The 17,193-nt window shown below is 48.2% G+C and overlaps 1 protein-coding gene across 3 annotated transcripts in view; it reads right to left on the reverse strand.

Moving 5' to 3' along the window:
* The window catches only part of Angpt1 (angiopoietin 1), a 174,589-nt gene that overhangs the window by 36,266 nt on the left and 121,130 nt on the right, over positions 1 to 17,193 (reverse strand). For all 3 annotated transcript variants that reach the window (XM_005008213.4, XM_003479828.5, XM_063257776.1), the window contains exons 5-6: positions 8,241 to 8,368; positions 728 to 829 (exon numbers count right to left, since the gene is read on the reverse strand). In XM_005008213.4, coding sequence (XP_005008270.1) covers positions 728 to 829; positions 8,241 to 8,368 — 230 coding nt within the window. The remainder of the gene's footprint in view (positions 1 to 727; positions 830 to 8,240; positions 8,369 to 17,193) is intronic.

Consider the following 17,193-nt stretch of genomic DNA (forward strand, 5'->3'; position numbering starts at 1 on the left):
TAGTATTAGTTAATAGGCTTGATCTAAAGGCCAGGTAAGAGCTTCAGCGCAGGATGGACACCAAACACCGGACACAAGCTATGATGATGGTGGTGATGAGGGTCTGCGGCCACTTCAGGGACTTCGGTGGCCCTGTCTTTTTACCCTGGGGCACTCCTTCTTCCTTGACTCTGGACTGAACCTCTGATGAACTTTTATGAGTAGTGGAGATACCCTGGTGCCGTTGCCATGGCTAATGAGACTGAAATGGCCGGGAGCCTCTGCTGTGTGGGGGAAGCTGACCGCAGCAGGCGCAGGCTAATAGCCGAGTCAGCTTCCTCGAGGAGCCTACAGAGCACAAGAGAAGGCCCTGTGGTGAGACCCCTGCTGACTCACCCCCCTTGTGAGCGGGTCGGGGTTCCTGCCTGTCCTGAGGGGCCTGTACGCTCATGAGTCCCTGCAGGGTCTCTGCCCTGCTCCCTCACCCGCCTTCAACCAGGGCACAAATCCAGACACTACACAATGGTTCATCAAATAATTGCAGTGATACGGTTTTCCTCTTGATGCACACATGGAAATCATTTACTGAAAATGATTTATGAGTGTTTTATGTCTAATGAAAATAAGGTCCTTAATGTAAGCACCATCAAATAACTCAAATGCATCTAAAAATGCAAAATTTATCATTTAAAGTGAAGATAACCTTGAGATAAAACATCAAAAAACACTGTAAATTCTTCCATCTTACCATTTTATATTCCTTCCAGCCTCTCTGGAAATCTAGACTCCCATCTTCACGATGCTGAATAACAGTCCAGCCTCCCCCGTTCACATCCATATTGCAAAATACCTGATGAAGGGAAAACAGAGGCACGTGAAAACCACACCTACTATTTTTAAGAAACATGTGCTGATGTGGGCCTATGGGAAACGTCACCAGATTCTTACTGGTTACTTCTTCCCTTAATCCACATTCGAGTTGCCTCTGAGTAAAGCCCATCAACAACAGTGCTTTAATGGCTTTTAAAATTTTAGGTCAGTCAGCTGAAAATTAATAGTCTCAGTCTCAGGCTATAAAGCAGCTTTAAAAATGTCCTCATCTTAAATGGAACCAGGCATTTGTGTGTTTAAATTTCAAAACAACTACTAATGTTTCCAAAATTACACATCATTTTATGGCCCAAACATAAGACTCAAAAATTTTAAGCTGTCCATTAAAATGGTAATATCATCAGAATAATGGTTTTGGGAAAATAATTTTAAAAATCATACAGATTTCACTATTTCCTATTTTACTGCGTGACTCCTGTATACTTACATACTCTAATAATTGTTCCTGATTGCTCAGTGTTACAGTAGAGGGGAAATTTGAGCTTTGCATGTGGAGAGCACATTATTTGTTTGACTTTTAGTCATGAACAATAAGAGGAGAACATGACATACTGTATTCCTTCTGACTATGACAAGCATTTCTTTCTGGTGAGGAAACATGATAGAGATCTCTCAAAGCCTCATGCTCATGTCAATTATTCTAAATACAACAGTGTTTATTCAAAACTTGATGTGTTCCCCGCAGGGTCCACCCGGGAGGCAGGCTGCTGTGTACCAGGTGCAGTGCGGTCCCGTGTCTGGTCACTGCGGGGCTGGGCTGTGGGGCAACTCCCCCATAGCTGGACGGGACTGTGATGAGAGGTGCCCAGGGTGTGGAGAGGGTGCACCGCAGCTGACCAGCAGGAACAGCCCTACACTGGGCTCTGATAGAGGCGAATGTCACATCTCCCAAGAGCTGGCATTGAATTTATGGTGGCCAACGGGTTGGAGATCCATGGTGGGACACGTCCACGAGCCAGAGGACACAGAGAGCCTGCCTGTGGCCCAGAACAGGACGCCTGCTGGCCAAGGGTTTCCCTCTGCTCGACCACAGCCACCCGCTCCAGCGCTCAGGACTGCCTCATCCCCCGGACTACAGATGCCATGTCCTCCCTCTGCCGTTCCTCCCTCTCCATTTCTCGCTCTTCTGCCTGGTCTTCGTCCTCAACATAACCCCTCGCTGGCTTTCATGCCGCTTTGCTCTAATTTATTCCCTCAGTTATTTTTTTCATCAACAAGCATTCTTGGGCGCTGATTCTGTTTCACGACAGAGGATGTTATGATGAACGAAATATGGACCATGTCCTCAGAATACCTCCAGGTTTCAATAATGACTGTCCCGCAGGCAACAGGCACAGGACGCAGGGCACTGTTGCATGGTTAAGGGACACACTGGCGTTCACAACCATCAATGCTACCGACCTGAAGAGCAGCTAAGACAGAGCTGCCTGCGAGAGGCTAAGGAAGAGAGGGAGTGGGAGACAAGGAAGTGCCCTTCTCTGGGTGCCCAGTGCCTGAAGTGGCCCAAAGCTCCCCCAGAGGAGCCTGTCGGGCAGCCAGAGCTGACCTGGAAGTGGCAGACCCAGGACACAAGTGTGGAGAAGGGTAAGGGGACAAGAAAGAGCCCTCGGGACCAGTGGAATGCGTGCTCCGTGCCAGATAAACACGACATGCATTTTCCAACTTAGTCTCACAACTTTCTAAAGCAAGCACGCTTATTATTTCTGTTGTAAAGGGAAAAACTGAGGTTTAGAGTGCTTTCGTAACTTACAGGTGAATATGCTTAACACTTAGTACTGGATCCGGGATTTAGACCGTTCAGGATTTGAAAACTATGTTTACCTAACTCAGAATTACTGGGGAAATCTGCTGGGAAGATGCTGCAGCACCCCGGCAGATGGTGCGGTATCTAAGGAGCAAAGGAGGAAGTGTCCAGTGGCGGGAGCAGCTGAGTGGGTCGGGGACAAACCCAGCAGCAACCTTTTGCGGTGGCTCCTGGGCTTTATTATATGCTGCTATCTCCAAGTGCCTCAAATAACGTTTTGCTTCTCATGAGCGCTAAGTCAGCTCCTTTAATAAATAAAGATGCACTACTAGTAACACAATGTGACTCATGCAGTGTAGAAAACACCGGGATGGATGCTGAGCTGTGATGGTGAGGAAGTTAATCACGTGCTCGATCCAAGTTGGGGTAAGTAAGGATGATGAGAGTACACATCAGCATCTGAAAGGATGTGGCACTGGTGACCTTGGCCAAAGGCAGTGCAAGACTCCTGTGAGAACAGTCATGGGACAGTTCAAATAGGCCCTGGTGATGACTCGAGAGAGAAGGCCAAGGTTGAATTTCCCAGAGAAATCTAAATCAAAGTAAAGAAAGTATGAAATCTCAAGAAAACACCTTCCTAGTGGAAACCAGCATTGCTAATTCCTCAGCTAAACTTTACCCTTCCTTACCTGGCTAATCCAAAGCCCCCTCCCTCCCCTCTTCCCATCTTCCTTTTCAAAGATTTTTATTTCCTAATGGAAAGTTTGCCAAACTATGTTTCTAAACTGTGAAGTCTGCTCGTACTCAGAATCACTACACTGAAATGTGGACTGCGCTGAGCAGACCACGCTCTATAGGTGCTAATGACTGAGGCCTGTTACTGAAATTCTATGTGATTTGTTTGACAATCAAATAGTTTTGAGAAGGATAGTTTTCCTTTTAAACAGGCACAGAAGGACCTGAGAAAGTGAAGCACGGCAGGGGTTGCATTGTGGATGAAGACCAGAGACAGCGGACCTCTCTGGGAGGCAGCAGTTGCTGGGCAGAGACCAGTGCAGGCTTTGACCTCTGTGGACTGATTCTCTGAAGACTCAGCAGTGGCAAGGGTGACAGCTGCTATCCACGGGCCACGGCACAAGAGACCCGGAGGGAACCAGTCAAGGGTGAGGTTCCAGGGCCAGGTTGTTCTGATCCAGTTCTACCTCTGCTCTAACTGGTGAGTCTTAGCTGGGATTGGAGGAGTCACTGCACAGAGGTTTTAGAAGCGTATTGGGCTTCCAGTGTGCACTGCCATTACCTGTGTCTTAGACCTCACAGGGAAGCAAATACAGGTTCATATTATGCACTGCCTGATATATGTTTATAATACAGTGCATTGTACTAATGTAGTATTTTATATTTTTTAATATGAACCAGTATTTAATGCATTATATTTAATGTATTTAGGCTATTAATTGTGCCCATGAAAAAAGTATTTATAATGTATTATAGTAATGTAAAATATACAAAACCATAACAGGCAGGAGTTCATGGACTTCCCTTCTGAGTGTGATGACAATTCTAGTTGACAACACTGGCATCACTAACCTTTGATCTGCCTACTTCTAGCTAGCTAAATGTTTAAGAAGTTGGATTTACTTCTGCAAAAACAATTGTGATTTGATCGAAAGGCTAAGTGCCGTCTCTTAGGAAGGAAGCTCCAGGCCGAGAGGGCTGGCTTCGGAGGGGTCTGCTTCCAGGGCCGGGCCGGCACTGTTCCTCCGCCTGGTGCCTGAACCCACACGACTCGGGCTTCGTTTTCTCCAAAAAAGAATGGAACTGGCTCTGGTCCCAGGCGGGGTCAAAGCTCTCAAGCATTAAACACCTTCAAACATAATACTGAGATTTAAGCCCAAACAAAAAGTGGAAATTTGATTCGCATAGCTTTATGCGTTTGTGCTCCATACAAGTTGGAATGATTAGCCCTGCGGATGTTAATTATTTTTCCATAACCTCAAATGAAAAAGGCTCAACACATTTGTTACAGTCCTCTTCCAAGAATTACGGGAATTAGGAGTTCAGAAACAATTTTTAATATTTTACAGTAAGAGTTATGATTTAATGGTTTGTTTTCTTGGATGAAACTGAGCTGGCTACAGGGCATTTGGTTTTAGAAACTTAAGAAATGAAAGAAAATAATCCTGTTTCCTACTACTATGCATCACTGGGAATTTAGAAAGAAAATAGCCACAAGCCATGGAGCCCATGAAAGCAGACAGGACGATGGAGAATATCAAACTCTCATTTTCTATCTGCTTGAAAAATCAAACCGTTCTAGAAAACCACCCCCGGCCTCCACGTAACATTTGAAGACCATACTTCTCAATTTTTTACAAACACCACTTTGTTTCCTGGCATGGGACAATGTCCACGGAAACACTGTCTAACAATTCATTCACACTCGCAACTCTTACCCTGCCGAGCAGGGCTTAACTTCTGCTGCCAGCTTCCCTCCGCGCCCCACACAGCCAGCCTGGTCACATCAGCCCCTCATGCGCTTGGTCTGTGGCGAGAGGTTTGTATGCAGAGCCCCTCCTGTCTGGAACTTCTGAAAATGTTATGAATGACAAGGTTGTGCTTGTTTTTCCCCAGGGCGGCAGGGGTCTGTTTTGTAAAGCTACGATGCCTAGTCTATTTGGAAGGGCAAAGGCCTTACACACGTCTCTCCTTATATACATGCACTTTTTATATGCCTTTGATAGGATGTCAGTGACGTATGTCAAGATGGGAGGAGGAAGGGGCACCATAGTCTGGTGATGGCCTGAGGTGGACTATCTTAAGCACGCGAATCCACTTTTCTAATTAGAGGGTCTTGCTTTTGCTGCTGACCCCGTGTGTCTCCCACTCCATAGGTGCTGACTATGCATGGCACAACTTTCCTTACGAAGCACGGAAGTCAGACAGAGCCAGCAGCGCCCCTACAGACCAGTGCAGCCCTGAGCCGGACCTCAGCTTCAAAGCCAGTGTGCAGGGACCTGACCAAGCTCGTGGGCGTGCACATCTGTGCAGTGAGAACAAGGGGAGCCCCTCTTTCCTGGGGCCGAACAGAGAGCCAGTGAGAGGGGGAACACACAGGCGCCACACCCAGAACAGGGCCTAGTTACAATGAGAGATGCAAAACAAAACATTTCACTAGAAACACCAGAGTGTGTCAGTCTGACTAATAAAACTGTGTCACTTCCTGTGAGAGAATCTATGACCACAGAGGGACGGGGTAAAGCAGAAGGAGTCTCAAAGCCCGGAGGAGACCCCACATCTCTCCCTTCAGCTCGGGCACCCTTCGCCCTGCACCCTGCTACACCCAGCTTTTCCCCAGTGCAGCTCAGCCTGAGCACCATCTGGGGCAGGTCGTGCGGGGACTCCCTCCCGCAGAAACCTGCTTTTATGAACAGTTTCTCCAGGAGGCAGTAGGTACTGTGGGTGAAATATTTTAGATTTTATTTATTTAAGAGCAATCCTGAAGCTCCGGTTTGCGCAGAAGCTGTAGCTGTGAAGTGGTCTAAGTTTACATCGTCTTGTTTTGCTGTAAACAAGCCGGTGCCAGCCGCTGAACTCCTGAACAGGGTTGGCCCCGTGGACCAAAGCTGCAGGTGAATAGGAGAAGGATTCCAGCGAGGAGCAGGAAGGGCCGCTTCTGCACACAGCCTGTGCTCCTGTGCTCCGTCACATCCCGCAGTATTTCCCAGGGGAGCCGAGCTTTGCTCACAGACAAATCTACCTCTGCTCCTTCAGTTCAGGTGCTGAGCAGCACGGAGGACCCGCCAGTGCCTGGGGTAGAGTAAACAACTGCAAAATGGGCAGAACTGTGAAAATTTGGTGTGCGTCACAGGACGATTCGGAGTGGCGAATTATTTTTCATTATTTCGCTTCTGCCGTCGAGTCCTAAGCTATGCTGCCGCTGACCACAGTGAGAGCTCTTTCAGGTCTTGGACAGCAGAGTGTTGAGGCTGCAGGGTGATGAGGAAAGCTCTCACACAGCTGGCGTGCTGTAGTAGGGTGTGCTTCAGGGTTTGCGCACATGTGTGTGTGTGGACTTAAGTGTGCATGTGATTTCGGGAGCTCCGGAAGTCTCCGTCCCCACGAGTTCCCCTTTGCCTACTGGCTTCCGGGTGCTCCACTGTATCTTCGCGGCATCTGTGAGGTCTCCTGTTTGTTCATTTCGTCGGAAGTCATGGTGAGGAAAGAGATCTTGCTTGGAACCCCAAATGGTTCTGCTGGAACCAAACTTCTCTCTAGTAGCTCAGGTGGCAAAGCAGCGCCCCACCTCCCTCCGTCACATCCACCCTGTCCCTTCCTGGCTGTAGGGCAACACTGATGGCCTCTTGAGAAGGAGATTTTGTCCCAGGAAAGGGAAACTAAGGCTCACTGGTCCTTACTGAAATCAGGAGAGGCCGCAGAAGGAATTCGTGTCTGAGCAGCCTGGCTGACATCCAGAGCCCAGCTGGTGCAGTTTTTTGACACCTGGAAAACCAACTCCCACGTTTCTTTCTGGCCTATTAAAGGAGCCAGAGTGACTCACCGGGTGGAACATGCAGGAGTGTGGACATCACCAGCAGGTCATCCACTGTCCACTCATGGAAGGGCTCACTCTGTGCAGAGACCATGTTCAGTCCCAGGAAACGCAGGGCAAACAGCATCGTCCTGCAGCGCTGGTCCAGAGCAGCTCAGGCAGCAGTGCAAGGGGCCTTGCATGGGGTTCAGAGGATGTCACCAGGGACAGGGAATCCAGTGGGGCCAATTGGGAATGGAAGCTGCTCTGCCTGTGAGAGCAGGGGCGCCTGGGCTGGGGTGTCCACTATATTCTAAGTCTGGAAGGACAGGATGCTTGCCTCGGACCCCAGCATTTCCAATAGCTTATCTCAGAGTTTTCCACAGCGTGCTTCAGGCAGGCTGTCCGCACCACCACAGGACACAGCGTTTTGTAGCTAAGGGTATAAATGTCAGTCTTCACACCATAGAGAGCTGCCCTGGACAGTGATGGAGAGGTGAGTGCTGTCACTTGAGTCGCGGAGCATGAGAACGTGGAGGGGGTGTGGATGAGCAGGTAGGATGTGTAACAGCATGTGACAGCAGGAAGCCAGTGCCTGTGTGTGGCCAGGTTCCCTGAGGGTCCTGTCCAACACACGGAGGAGACCTCCCACACTCCCTTCTGCAAGCATGGTGACTGCGATGAGGCGTGTTTTTCCCACTTTGGGCAGTAATTCTGTAAATGACTGCATCTGCCACCTCACTGATGTGTGACCCCAGGGCCCTAGGACTTGAAAGATGGCTCTGAGCTCTCCCCATGCACTTGGGGATGACGTGACTTCTGTACATTATCTTGCAGGGCACACACCTCAGAGCTCTAAGGTGCCCACATAGCAGAGAATGAAAAAAAAGTTGATGAGTATAAGGGGCCAGGGCCAGAGGGGTCTGCTCAACAGGGGCTTCAGCCCCGACCCCAGGAGACAGAGTCACTGTGGGGAGAGGAGCATTCAGGAATAGATGCACACACATCTGCCTTCACAAGCTCACACACCAGTCTGATTATGCAGCCATTCAATGAGCATCTGCTTTACATCTCATAAACAAACACTTCCGGGTTTACCTTTTTGGGTTCTGGCATATTATTAATATAAATAGTGTAGATTCCACTTTTATTAAAACCAGCTTGATATACATCTGCACAGTCTCTAAATGGTTTCTCTTCCTCTCTTTTTCCTCCCTTTAGCAAAACTGCAAAAAAAAAAAAAAAAACATAGATTGCAATATATAAATGAGTAGATCAACACCGTGAGCACCTAACAGGCTCCGAGCGCAGCTAAGCATGGATTCACCTGCTCCACACAGATGTGAATTACACACTGACTGAAAAGTCAGAGACACAGCCAGTGCCACACTCTATGGTGACTTACACAGTTTAAAATGAAGGAAAAACACCGTAAAGCAGTATCTAAGTAATTTCTTATCTTTTACTTGATTTCTTACTTTTTTGTTTTTCCTCTCATCTTTTGCAATATATCAACTCAAGGAACAAATCACCTTGTAATATAATACCACAAATTTATGTCAGTCTTCTCTGAAAATTTCTCACACTGTCTTACCTACTTAGGAAATTTTTATTTATTTATTCATCTTTTGAAACACTTTCGATTGAACCTAGGGCCTCACACATATCGGGTGTTTCATCACCCAAGCACTCTCCAGCCATTGTAGAGTTTAAATGACAATGCCAAAACATTTTTTAAAGAAAGATATGAAGGAAAATTTGAACATAGAAATATAATACGACATTTAAACACTGAGAGTAGTACTGCTGTTCTCCATTGCTTTTGGATTCAAGAGCTCCTAGAATTTTTCCTAAAAAAAAATAACAGCTCTCAAATAATTAGATTTGGAAAGTAGAAGAGTTTAGGGCCCAGTTTAACTACCTAGAAAGGAAATGCAACCGCACTTGGTGCAGTGCGCCAAACTCAAACCATCCAGATGACACACAAGCAAACGCACAAGCAGGTGAGCAAGGCTTTGGAACTCAACGATAAAGGGAGAAGGGCCACCTGCAAGTAGACTCAGGGCTACCTGCAAGCCAGACTCAGGGACACCTGCAAGCCAGAGTCAGGGCCACCTGCAAGCAGACTCAGGGCCACCTGCAAGCAGACTCAGGGCCACCTGCAAGCCAGACTCAGGGCCACCTGCAAGCAGAGTCAGGGCCACCTGCAAGCAGACTCAGGGCCACCTGCAAGCCAGACTCAGGGCCACCTGCAAGCAGAGTCAGGGCCACCTGCAAGCCAGAGTCAGGGCCACCTGCAAGCAGAGTCAGGGCCACCTGCAAGCCAGAGTCAGGGCCACCTGCAAGCAGAGTCAGGACACTGGGATCTTATTACAGATCATCTTCACCTGGGCTTTCTTTCTTTTTGAGTTTTATCCATTATTAAGTTCTTATTAATGAAACAAAATACAAAATAACTCATTTAATAGTTTTTAGCTTGAGTTATACGTGATATTTTTATAAAGCATTCGTGATTCAGCATTTTCTAGAAAGTGTATGTGTGTATATATAATTTTATTAATAGGTTTCATTTAACCTTTTCTAGTAATTAAGATTAAGAATGTTTTATAATCTCACATTTGAAGTTTCCCATTACTTAATAAATGCCCACTTTCAATCACTTTGATTCATCTCTTATAATAAAATATGGAAGGTAGGGTAAGGCTCAGTGCTTTTAAACTGACCCCAGATGCTTGAAATATCTACAACACTAGTCTGATAAACTTCAGTTGCATAATGTTTCTTAATTTGTAGGCAATAAGCAGTCAAATCTTTATGGAACTATCTTACTGTAAACAATGTGAATTTCCAAAAAATACTAAATTATGTTTCAAACAGTGAAATATTTACATCGGGCATGCTGCCATAGCATTAAAGCACTTAGGAAGAAACAGTTCCCGTGCAGCTCATGTCTACAGTGATGGTTATAGGAACAGTTACAGTAATAATTATAGCTAAACACCACCATCACAACGGAACAGTAACAGGATAAATAAATAGGGAGAGGGCTGTAAGGCCACAGGCCAGTGAGGAAATAGTGCGCAGATCACTGCCACCAGCAATCCAAACATGAGCTTCATGCTGAGCGGAAAGCCATCTATCTCTCTCCGTCACCTTGGGTCTCTCAGCTGAGTCTGTAAACGCATCCTTTTCAAAAGCAGAGATGCAGTTCACTGGTGTTTGCTTATTTTAACTTTGCAGACTAAAATTTTCAAAATTAAAATCTTCCTGGATACTAAAGACTTGATCTTTTCTTGTGTTGAAAAGTAACAAGAAAGCTCATTAAGAGACCAGAACAGGGAAGTGAAGAACAACCCTCAGGAACCGGGAAGATGCCGCAGGAGGCACCGTGCGGGCCTGAAGCTTTTTAAACCCTTCGTTGTTTTTGAAGAAAAGCCACTCATCTCTGGAGAAGAGCTTCCTTCGCCGAACCTGCCCCTGCCTGTGGTCCTCCATGTGGTACATGAGGGGAAGACAGCCCTTCCTGTGCACTGTCCCCTTCATGTCCACTTCCAAAGGACCTGGCCAGGCGCTGCCGAGTGGGAGGAGGGAGCTGTCCACTCACCTCTGCAGGACCAGAGGAGAAAGGAAAGCATGGCTCTTATTCCTGTGGAAACTAATGCCCAAAGCAAGCATAAACTCTGTGCCTGGGGAAGAGTTTGAGGATCCCCACTTCAGATGGTACCACTGGTGCTGTGGTTACCAAGGGAACTGCAGTGCTACCATGGTAACATAGGGGCTAGAGAACTTTCATTTCACTAAAATTTAAACTGATATTCTGAAAAAAACTGACATTCTTTCCAGAAGATAGAGTCACTCGCTCCAAAAAGATTAGACTGTTTTTAATTACTAGTTAATTAGCAGACATTATGCCTGCAAATTTGATTCAGGCTACATTTTCGAGCATTGAGGTACTTAGAAACCAATTTACAAGCTCCACCTGAGCTTACCTTGTGTGTTTTCATTACACGCTATAAAAGCTCCCCCTCTCAGGCCCCAGGGTTCTGTTTCATGTTTTAGCCTGTCTGGGAGTGTCTTGGAGATACATGAAGGGCAGAGGAAGGACAAAGAAACATGGCTGTCGTTGGCATGGCAACACTACTTATGGCAGCATGGAACCACGACCCATTCTTGAGGGGAGAGGTTAGCAGCATGCACGGACTGCTGGAGGCCACTGCGCCCTGCTCCAGTCCAGCAGGGAGCTGTGGATCCAGGGTGGCTGCAGTGGCCTGGTTCCACCAACCGAGCTTGAACTCGGGCAGCTGGCGTATGTCATCCACTGGCTTTTTCAGGTTATACCATGTTGCTCAAGCCATATTTCTCCTCATTATCAAGCCTTGCTGTGCATTATAAGCTTCACCTCAGGAGTTAAAGCCCATTTAAAATGAAATGACATATGATGCACGAGCCAAGCGCGTTGGGTGTGCTTTCTCATGCGTTTCCACTGTTGTATACTGCAGTGCTCCGAAAGTCAGTGTCACACTTAGGCATTGTGAAACTACACACAGATAAACAATAGCAAAAATAAGCTCACTGAGCTCCTCGTGTCAGCACTCGTGATAATGTTTAGGAGGTCCTGAGATTCAGAGATGGAAAACAGAGTCTGGGCTGGTAAAGGACAAAGGCTGAGTCCCGAGGCTGGGCAGGAGGAGGATGGGAAGAGTCGCCCAGACAGAGCGGAGGAGGACTCGCTCTGTGAGGTGCTGGATGATTGAAAGCATGACCAGAGCGCTGCCCTCTATACTTGAAGCTTTCTTGGCCATGTGCTCGCCTTGTCCGGTCCTGTGCTTTAACTCATGATGAGAGTCCTGCCCATCAGCCCTCCGAGCCTCCTTTCCCTCCCGGCCCCCACCTGGGCCCTGCACCCCAGCAGGTGGCAAATCCTGACCTGCCAGCAGGCTCCCTTCTCCCCCTCCTCCGGGCTGCAAAGTCAGTCAGTGCAGCCCATTGCACACAGGGCTTATCTCAAATTCTCCACTTTTTTCAAGACTGGCTTCCCCCTTTCCCTCTCTCCAGTCTGACTTCCCAGCTTGCTGCGAGGAGGGAGCCACTGGCCCTCTCCCCCACACTCCCTTCCTCCACACTTCAAGCTGTCGGCGTCTCCGTCCCTCACCTTTCCTCCAGGCTCCCCTGGCCAGTTCTAATTCCCCACTGCCCTTCCTCCTCGTCTGTCTGTCCTGCCTTCCCTTTCTCCCTCAAGTGTTCAGAGAGGGCCCCACACTCGGATCTCCAGTCCTTCCACAGCCACTCTGCAAACTCACGGTGTCCACGTAATGGGATCTCAGGACCCAGCGCCCGTGGAGGGGACCGCACTGAAACCCTGGTGCTGCCTCTGTATTTCTCCTCATGAGGCAGGTGCTACCATCACCCTGCTTTCATTCATTTCAGGTTATCTAATCTTCCTTCCAAGCTTACTGATCCTACTTCCTCTCCTGGTTGTCATCAGTTAAAAAATGGTGAAAGTGTAAATATGAGACAGACTTTTTCACGGTTCTCTCTGCTTCCTGTCCCTAAGTAATTATTTAGTTAATCAGACAAATGTTGATTGCACATCTGTTATTGGTAAGAATAGAGAAACAGGCCCAAGGAAACCTAAAAGTACTCTGAATATGAGCACAGACTAATCCGAGAAAGATGTACAGAGCTGATCAGAATACACAATGAATGCTGAAGTTATAAAAATGATTAAAGGACACACTGCCATGAACCCCCTCAAAACCCTCCTCTTCAGATGTCCTCACAGCACCTCCCCGGCTTTCTGACCCAGTTCCGACCTAAGCAGATTTACTGCTCACACATAAAGCACTGGGTGAGGGCGGCCAGGTTTCCAACAGTGGGGGCAGGAATCCACTTCGTCCTCTCCTGAACCCCAGTCCTGGCTCGCCACAGGACTACAGGCGGTGACAACACCTGCAGTCTGCGGTGCTACAGGCTTAGATTTCACACTGGCAAGAGGTGTGGGAGGCATGCACCAGGGCACTGTAAATGACACCCCAGAGGACACCCTCCAGCTGCCCCAGGGATGCAGCCGAGGGAGCCCCAAGCAGGCGGCATGTAGGAAGCTTGTCCAAGCCCATCTTAAGAGCCCAGCATACAGATGACAGCAAATGCATCTGGGGAGTCCTGGGCAGCTGCCCCTATGCGTGGTACTCAGGCAGCTCTCTGTACAGCCAGCACTTTGTCATTTAAGGGAAACAGCAGGGAGAGGCAGGTGCATGCCCATCTATCTCTCAGCGGCTGAGTCAATCAACAAACAACCTGTGAGAAGCCTGCAGCTGCTGGTGTATCCTGCTCTTCCCTTCATCTGCCAACTTGTGTCCACGCAAATGGTGGAGAGAGCACCCCCCGGCTCGGGGCAGGCCCCTGAGGCCAAGGCTGAGGGTCACTTCAATTCAGTTAACCCTCGAAAGGGAGCTTCCTGGAATGTGGAGCTGGCTGCGCTGAGTCTTACCACCCGGCCAGACAGCAGGGACAGTAGGCAGCCACACCAGAGCCACAAGGACCCCCTGTCCTTCCTGTGCACTTTCCGGGATGTCGTGGGAGAAAGTAGCTATGCAAACATCTGGAGACCTGCATCTGGCTAATGATTTGTATCTTCCCGGTATGTCACAGACAGTGCATGTGGATCCAGTGATTGGCTCTGGGCAGTCCTTGTGGAATCCTGCAGCCATCCTCACGAGGGAGAACACGGCATCAGGATTCGACCCCAAATCTGTGATTTCAGCTGGTCTCTGACCTTCCTTGAGCTCATAGAGGAGCACAAATGGCAAATCCCATGTGGGCACACAAGCAAGCTACTGCCGGTCGGGTCCTGATGTCCTCAGCCAGGCATGTGGGCACCGCTTAGCAAGGCCACATGGAGCCCACTCCCCAGAGCCCACTGCCTTGGGTGTTGGAAGAGGCTCAGAGGATCGGGAAAGCTGGTTCCTTGCATTTCCAGGGTGTGGAGAGGTTAAAAGATTTCTGAGCAGGGCAGTGATTGAGTTTCCATATTCTGTGGCCAGGCAAGAGGGCCTGGGAGGCACAGATACGAACAGCTGCATGGATGCACAGAGCCCTTAAGCTCACAAATCAAAACTTTAACTTCGTATTTCTTCTCACACAAAGCGTGTGCATACAAGCCTAGATGTCTGTGTGCAGAATGGCCTTACCTGTGTGTGTGTGTGTGTGTGTGTGTGTGTGTGTGCACCCGTATGACACACACACACATTCTGGTGTTAGTCTGAGTCTTTGGGTGGACAGCCAAAGCTGCCCTCTGCCCAGCTGCTACTGCTCTGTCCGTTGTTTCTCCAGCCCCAGCACAGGTGAACACGTGAACACTGGTTGCTTCCTGCTTTATGATCTTGCTAAAATTTATTTTTTAAAGGACTATTTTACTTTCACTTAAATGTGTATATGCATTTTATAAATCACCTGTAAAATCTTAGCTATTCACCATCTTGTTGGTGGAACTAAAACCGCCACGGCTACAGTAAAACCAGCTGGTATTCACTGCCTACTCCCTGTGTGCTGACCTCTGAATTCCATGTGCCTTCGTAAGCTCCATCTAATCCTCATACATATCTCGGGAGGGGAGTTTATTAACACGGCACTGCACAGAGTAGGAAACTGAGGCCCAGGGATATGGCCTTCTCCCCAACTGGCAGGTCAGAGAATCCACGGCCTCACAGGCTGAGCTGCTGGCCTCTGGAGAAAGACAGACCCACCAGGAACCCAGCGAGCTGCAGGCCCCAGCTCCTCTGCAGTGCTTCTGCCACTGGGTGTTCTGGGTGCTTCAGAACAGGTGAGACTTAGAGTGGGGGCAGACTTCTCCCAGAAGGAGGACGCATGAGAAAGCACAGGAGGCAGAAATGGCAGGAAGGGAAGTGTTGACAGGAGGATGGAAGAGAGTCACAGGTGATGGGATTGTCCCTGAAATGTGACCCTCGGTAGGAACATGAATCAGTGAGGATGTGCAGCCTCCAGTGCTGCAGCCAGAGGAGGCATGCTGAGGTCTTGGGGCAGGGGGCTGGCTCAGTGGTGCAGGGCTCACTAGCTTATCCAAGTTCAATCCCCAGTACCAGAAGCACAAATGAAGAGTTCTCTGAACCACCATATTGGATTTCGTCATGGCTGGTGAGTCTTCCCTACAGGATTAGTTCCTGTTAATGTGGAGATTCTCTCACATGCCTGGTAAGTGGGCTCTGAGTCCATGGGCACTGCTTCTAAGCAGGAGCAAGTTTAGAAGAAGGGCTGGAGAGGGAGGTCAGCATGGGTGTGTGGGGGCTGTGTCTGCATCAGGAATAAAGACAGCAGGAGGTGGGGAGTGAGACTGCAAAGCTTGTTTCTGTAGGAAGAAGGCAGTGACAGTAACAGGGGGCCAAACTAAGGTGGCAGGGCATCGTGTACTTACGTGCAGACGATATTGAATTTGAGTATTAGAAAAAGCTCTAATTTTATTCAATTTCTCCTCCACAAAAGGGAGAAAGATAAAAACAATCTAGAAAATTTGTCATCACACCATTTTGTGACGTTTTAAAAATGTACTACCACTAACTACCGAGATACATTACAGTTCTCTGGAGGAGTGTATCTGTGATGTACAACTGCAGGTATCGAAATTTCAATAATATTAAAGCAGATAAGGTGCATAAACTATTAAGTCTATGTGAGCATAAGCAGACTATGCTATAGATAAATCTCTAATTTTATGGCACTTTTACCATGTGGAAGAATAGTAATATATCAAATAATTTTACATAATTCCACTATAGTTTGATTAGTGTATCTGAATGCATCTTGATGCTCCTTTAATTTGAAATAACTCACATAATTTAGTGTACATTCAGTGTCTATTGCTATGTGAAGTGACAAAGAATGAAGAAATGTAAAAATAAAAATGGAATTACATGGTGGAGTCACCGAATTTTCACCAATCCCTTTTGGTGTCATCCTCTTCCTGGATGTCACAGGACAAGCAGAAAGGAGCACGACCTTGCGCTGGCTCAGAGGGCCTCTTATCTCAGGGGCTCCACGTGGTGACTCCTCTTGTAACCCATTTTTGGCCTGACTGAGCTGTCTCGATTTTGCATGAAGGATTTCCCCTGAGTATGGGAAAGGTAGCAGGCATGGTTTTGTGCTCTACTATGAGTGGACAAATAGCTGACTCCAGTGAAAGCCATTAAGAAGTGGAGTGAAAGCCGTTGGGCAGCGTGTGAACATGGAACGCAGACACACCAAAGACACTCTGGTTTCGGGGAGAGACATCACTGTCCCTGCAGGTGTTTCTGGGACCCCTGAGACTGGGCCATACACTTGAGGAACAGCATCTTCCAGTCAGTGAAGTCCCCTGTGGGGGTGCATGCTGTCTAGGGGGCTGCCCGAGGTGGGTGTGGGGTTGGGCCAGGGAGGATGAGGGTCATGCATCTGGGTCTCAGAGGCTGTGGGTTCCCCAGGATGCTAGGCATGTGCTGGCCGCAGAGCCGGCCCCAGAGCTCAGCTGTCCTGCCCGTTCCCACTCAGCCACCAGCACCAGCTCCATGCACAGCTGGGGCTGTGGCAGCCCAAGGCCCAGCCTCATGGAGCTTTAGATGTGCATGAGTCATTGGTGTGCATGTGGGCCTAACTCCTGGAGGTCTGCCTCTGCTTCAAACTGATCCCCAGATCCAAACTCCCTGGTTAAAAGAACTCATTCTGGCCACAAAAGTGTAATGTGCAGCCCTAAAGACAATTATGAGTTCACACAGAGACAGGGTAAACACACAAATTAGAAGAGGTGGGCATAGCTGAGCTGGCATTTAGCAATTCAACTTCTTCATAAATCCATTAAAAGGGCGCGGTCACCTGTGGTAGGTCCCATGGCACTAGGACCCCTTCCTGAGCTCTGCTCAAAATGTGCACAGCCTCGCCCATCCTGGGATGAGGGTCCCTGGCTTAGTTACTACGCAGAATCCTTCCGTGGAAAATGAATTATGAATTAGCATCGGAAGCTGAAAATATTTTGTACCACTGATTTTAAATGCTTTCTGTAACT

This window comes from Cavia porcellus, unplaced genomic scaffold, assembly GCF_034190915.1.
Source record: "Cavia porcellus strain 051 isolate PalLab524CR breed Dunkin Hartley unplaced genomic scaffold, mCavPor4.1 scaffold_10, whole genome shotgun sequence".
In the NCBI taxonomy this organism is placed as follows: domain Eukaryota; kingdom Metazoa; phylum Chordata; class Mammalia; order Rodentia; family Caviidae; genus Cavia; species Cavia porcellus.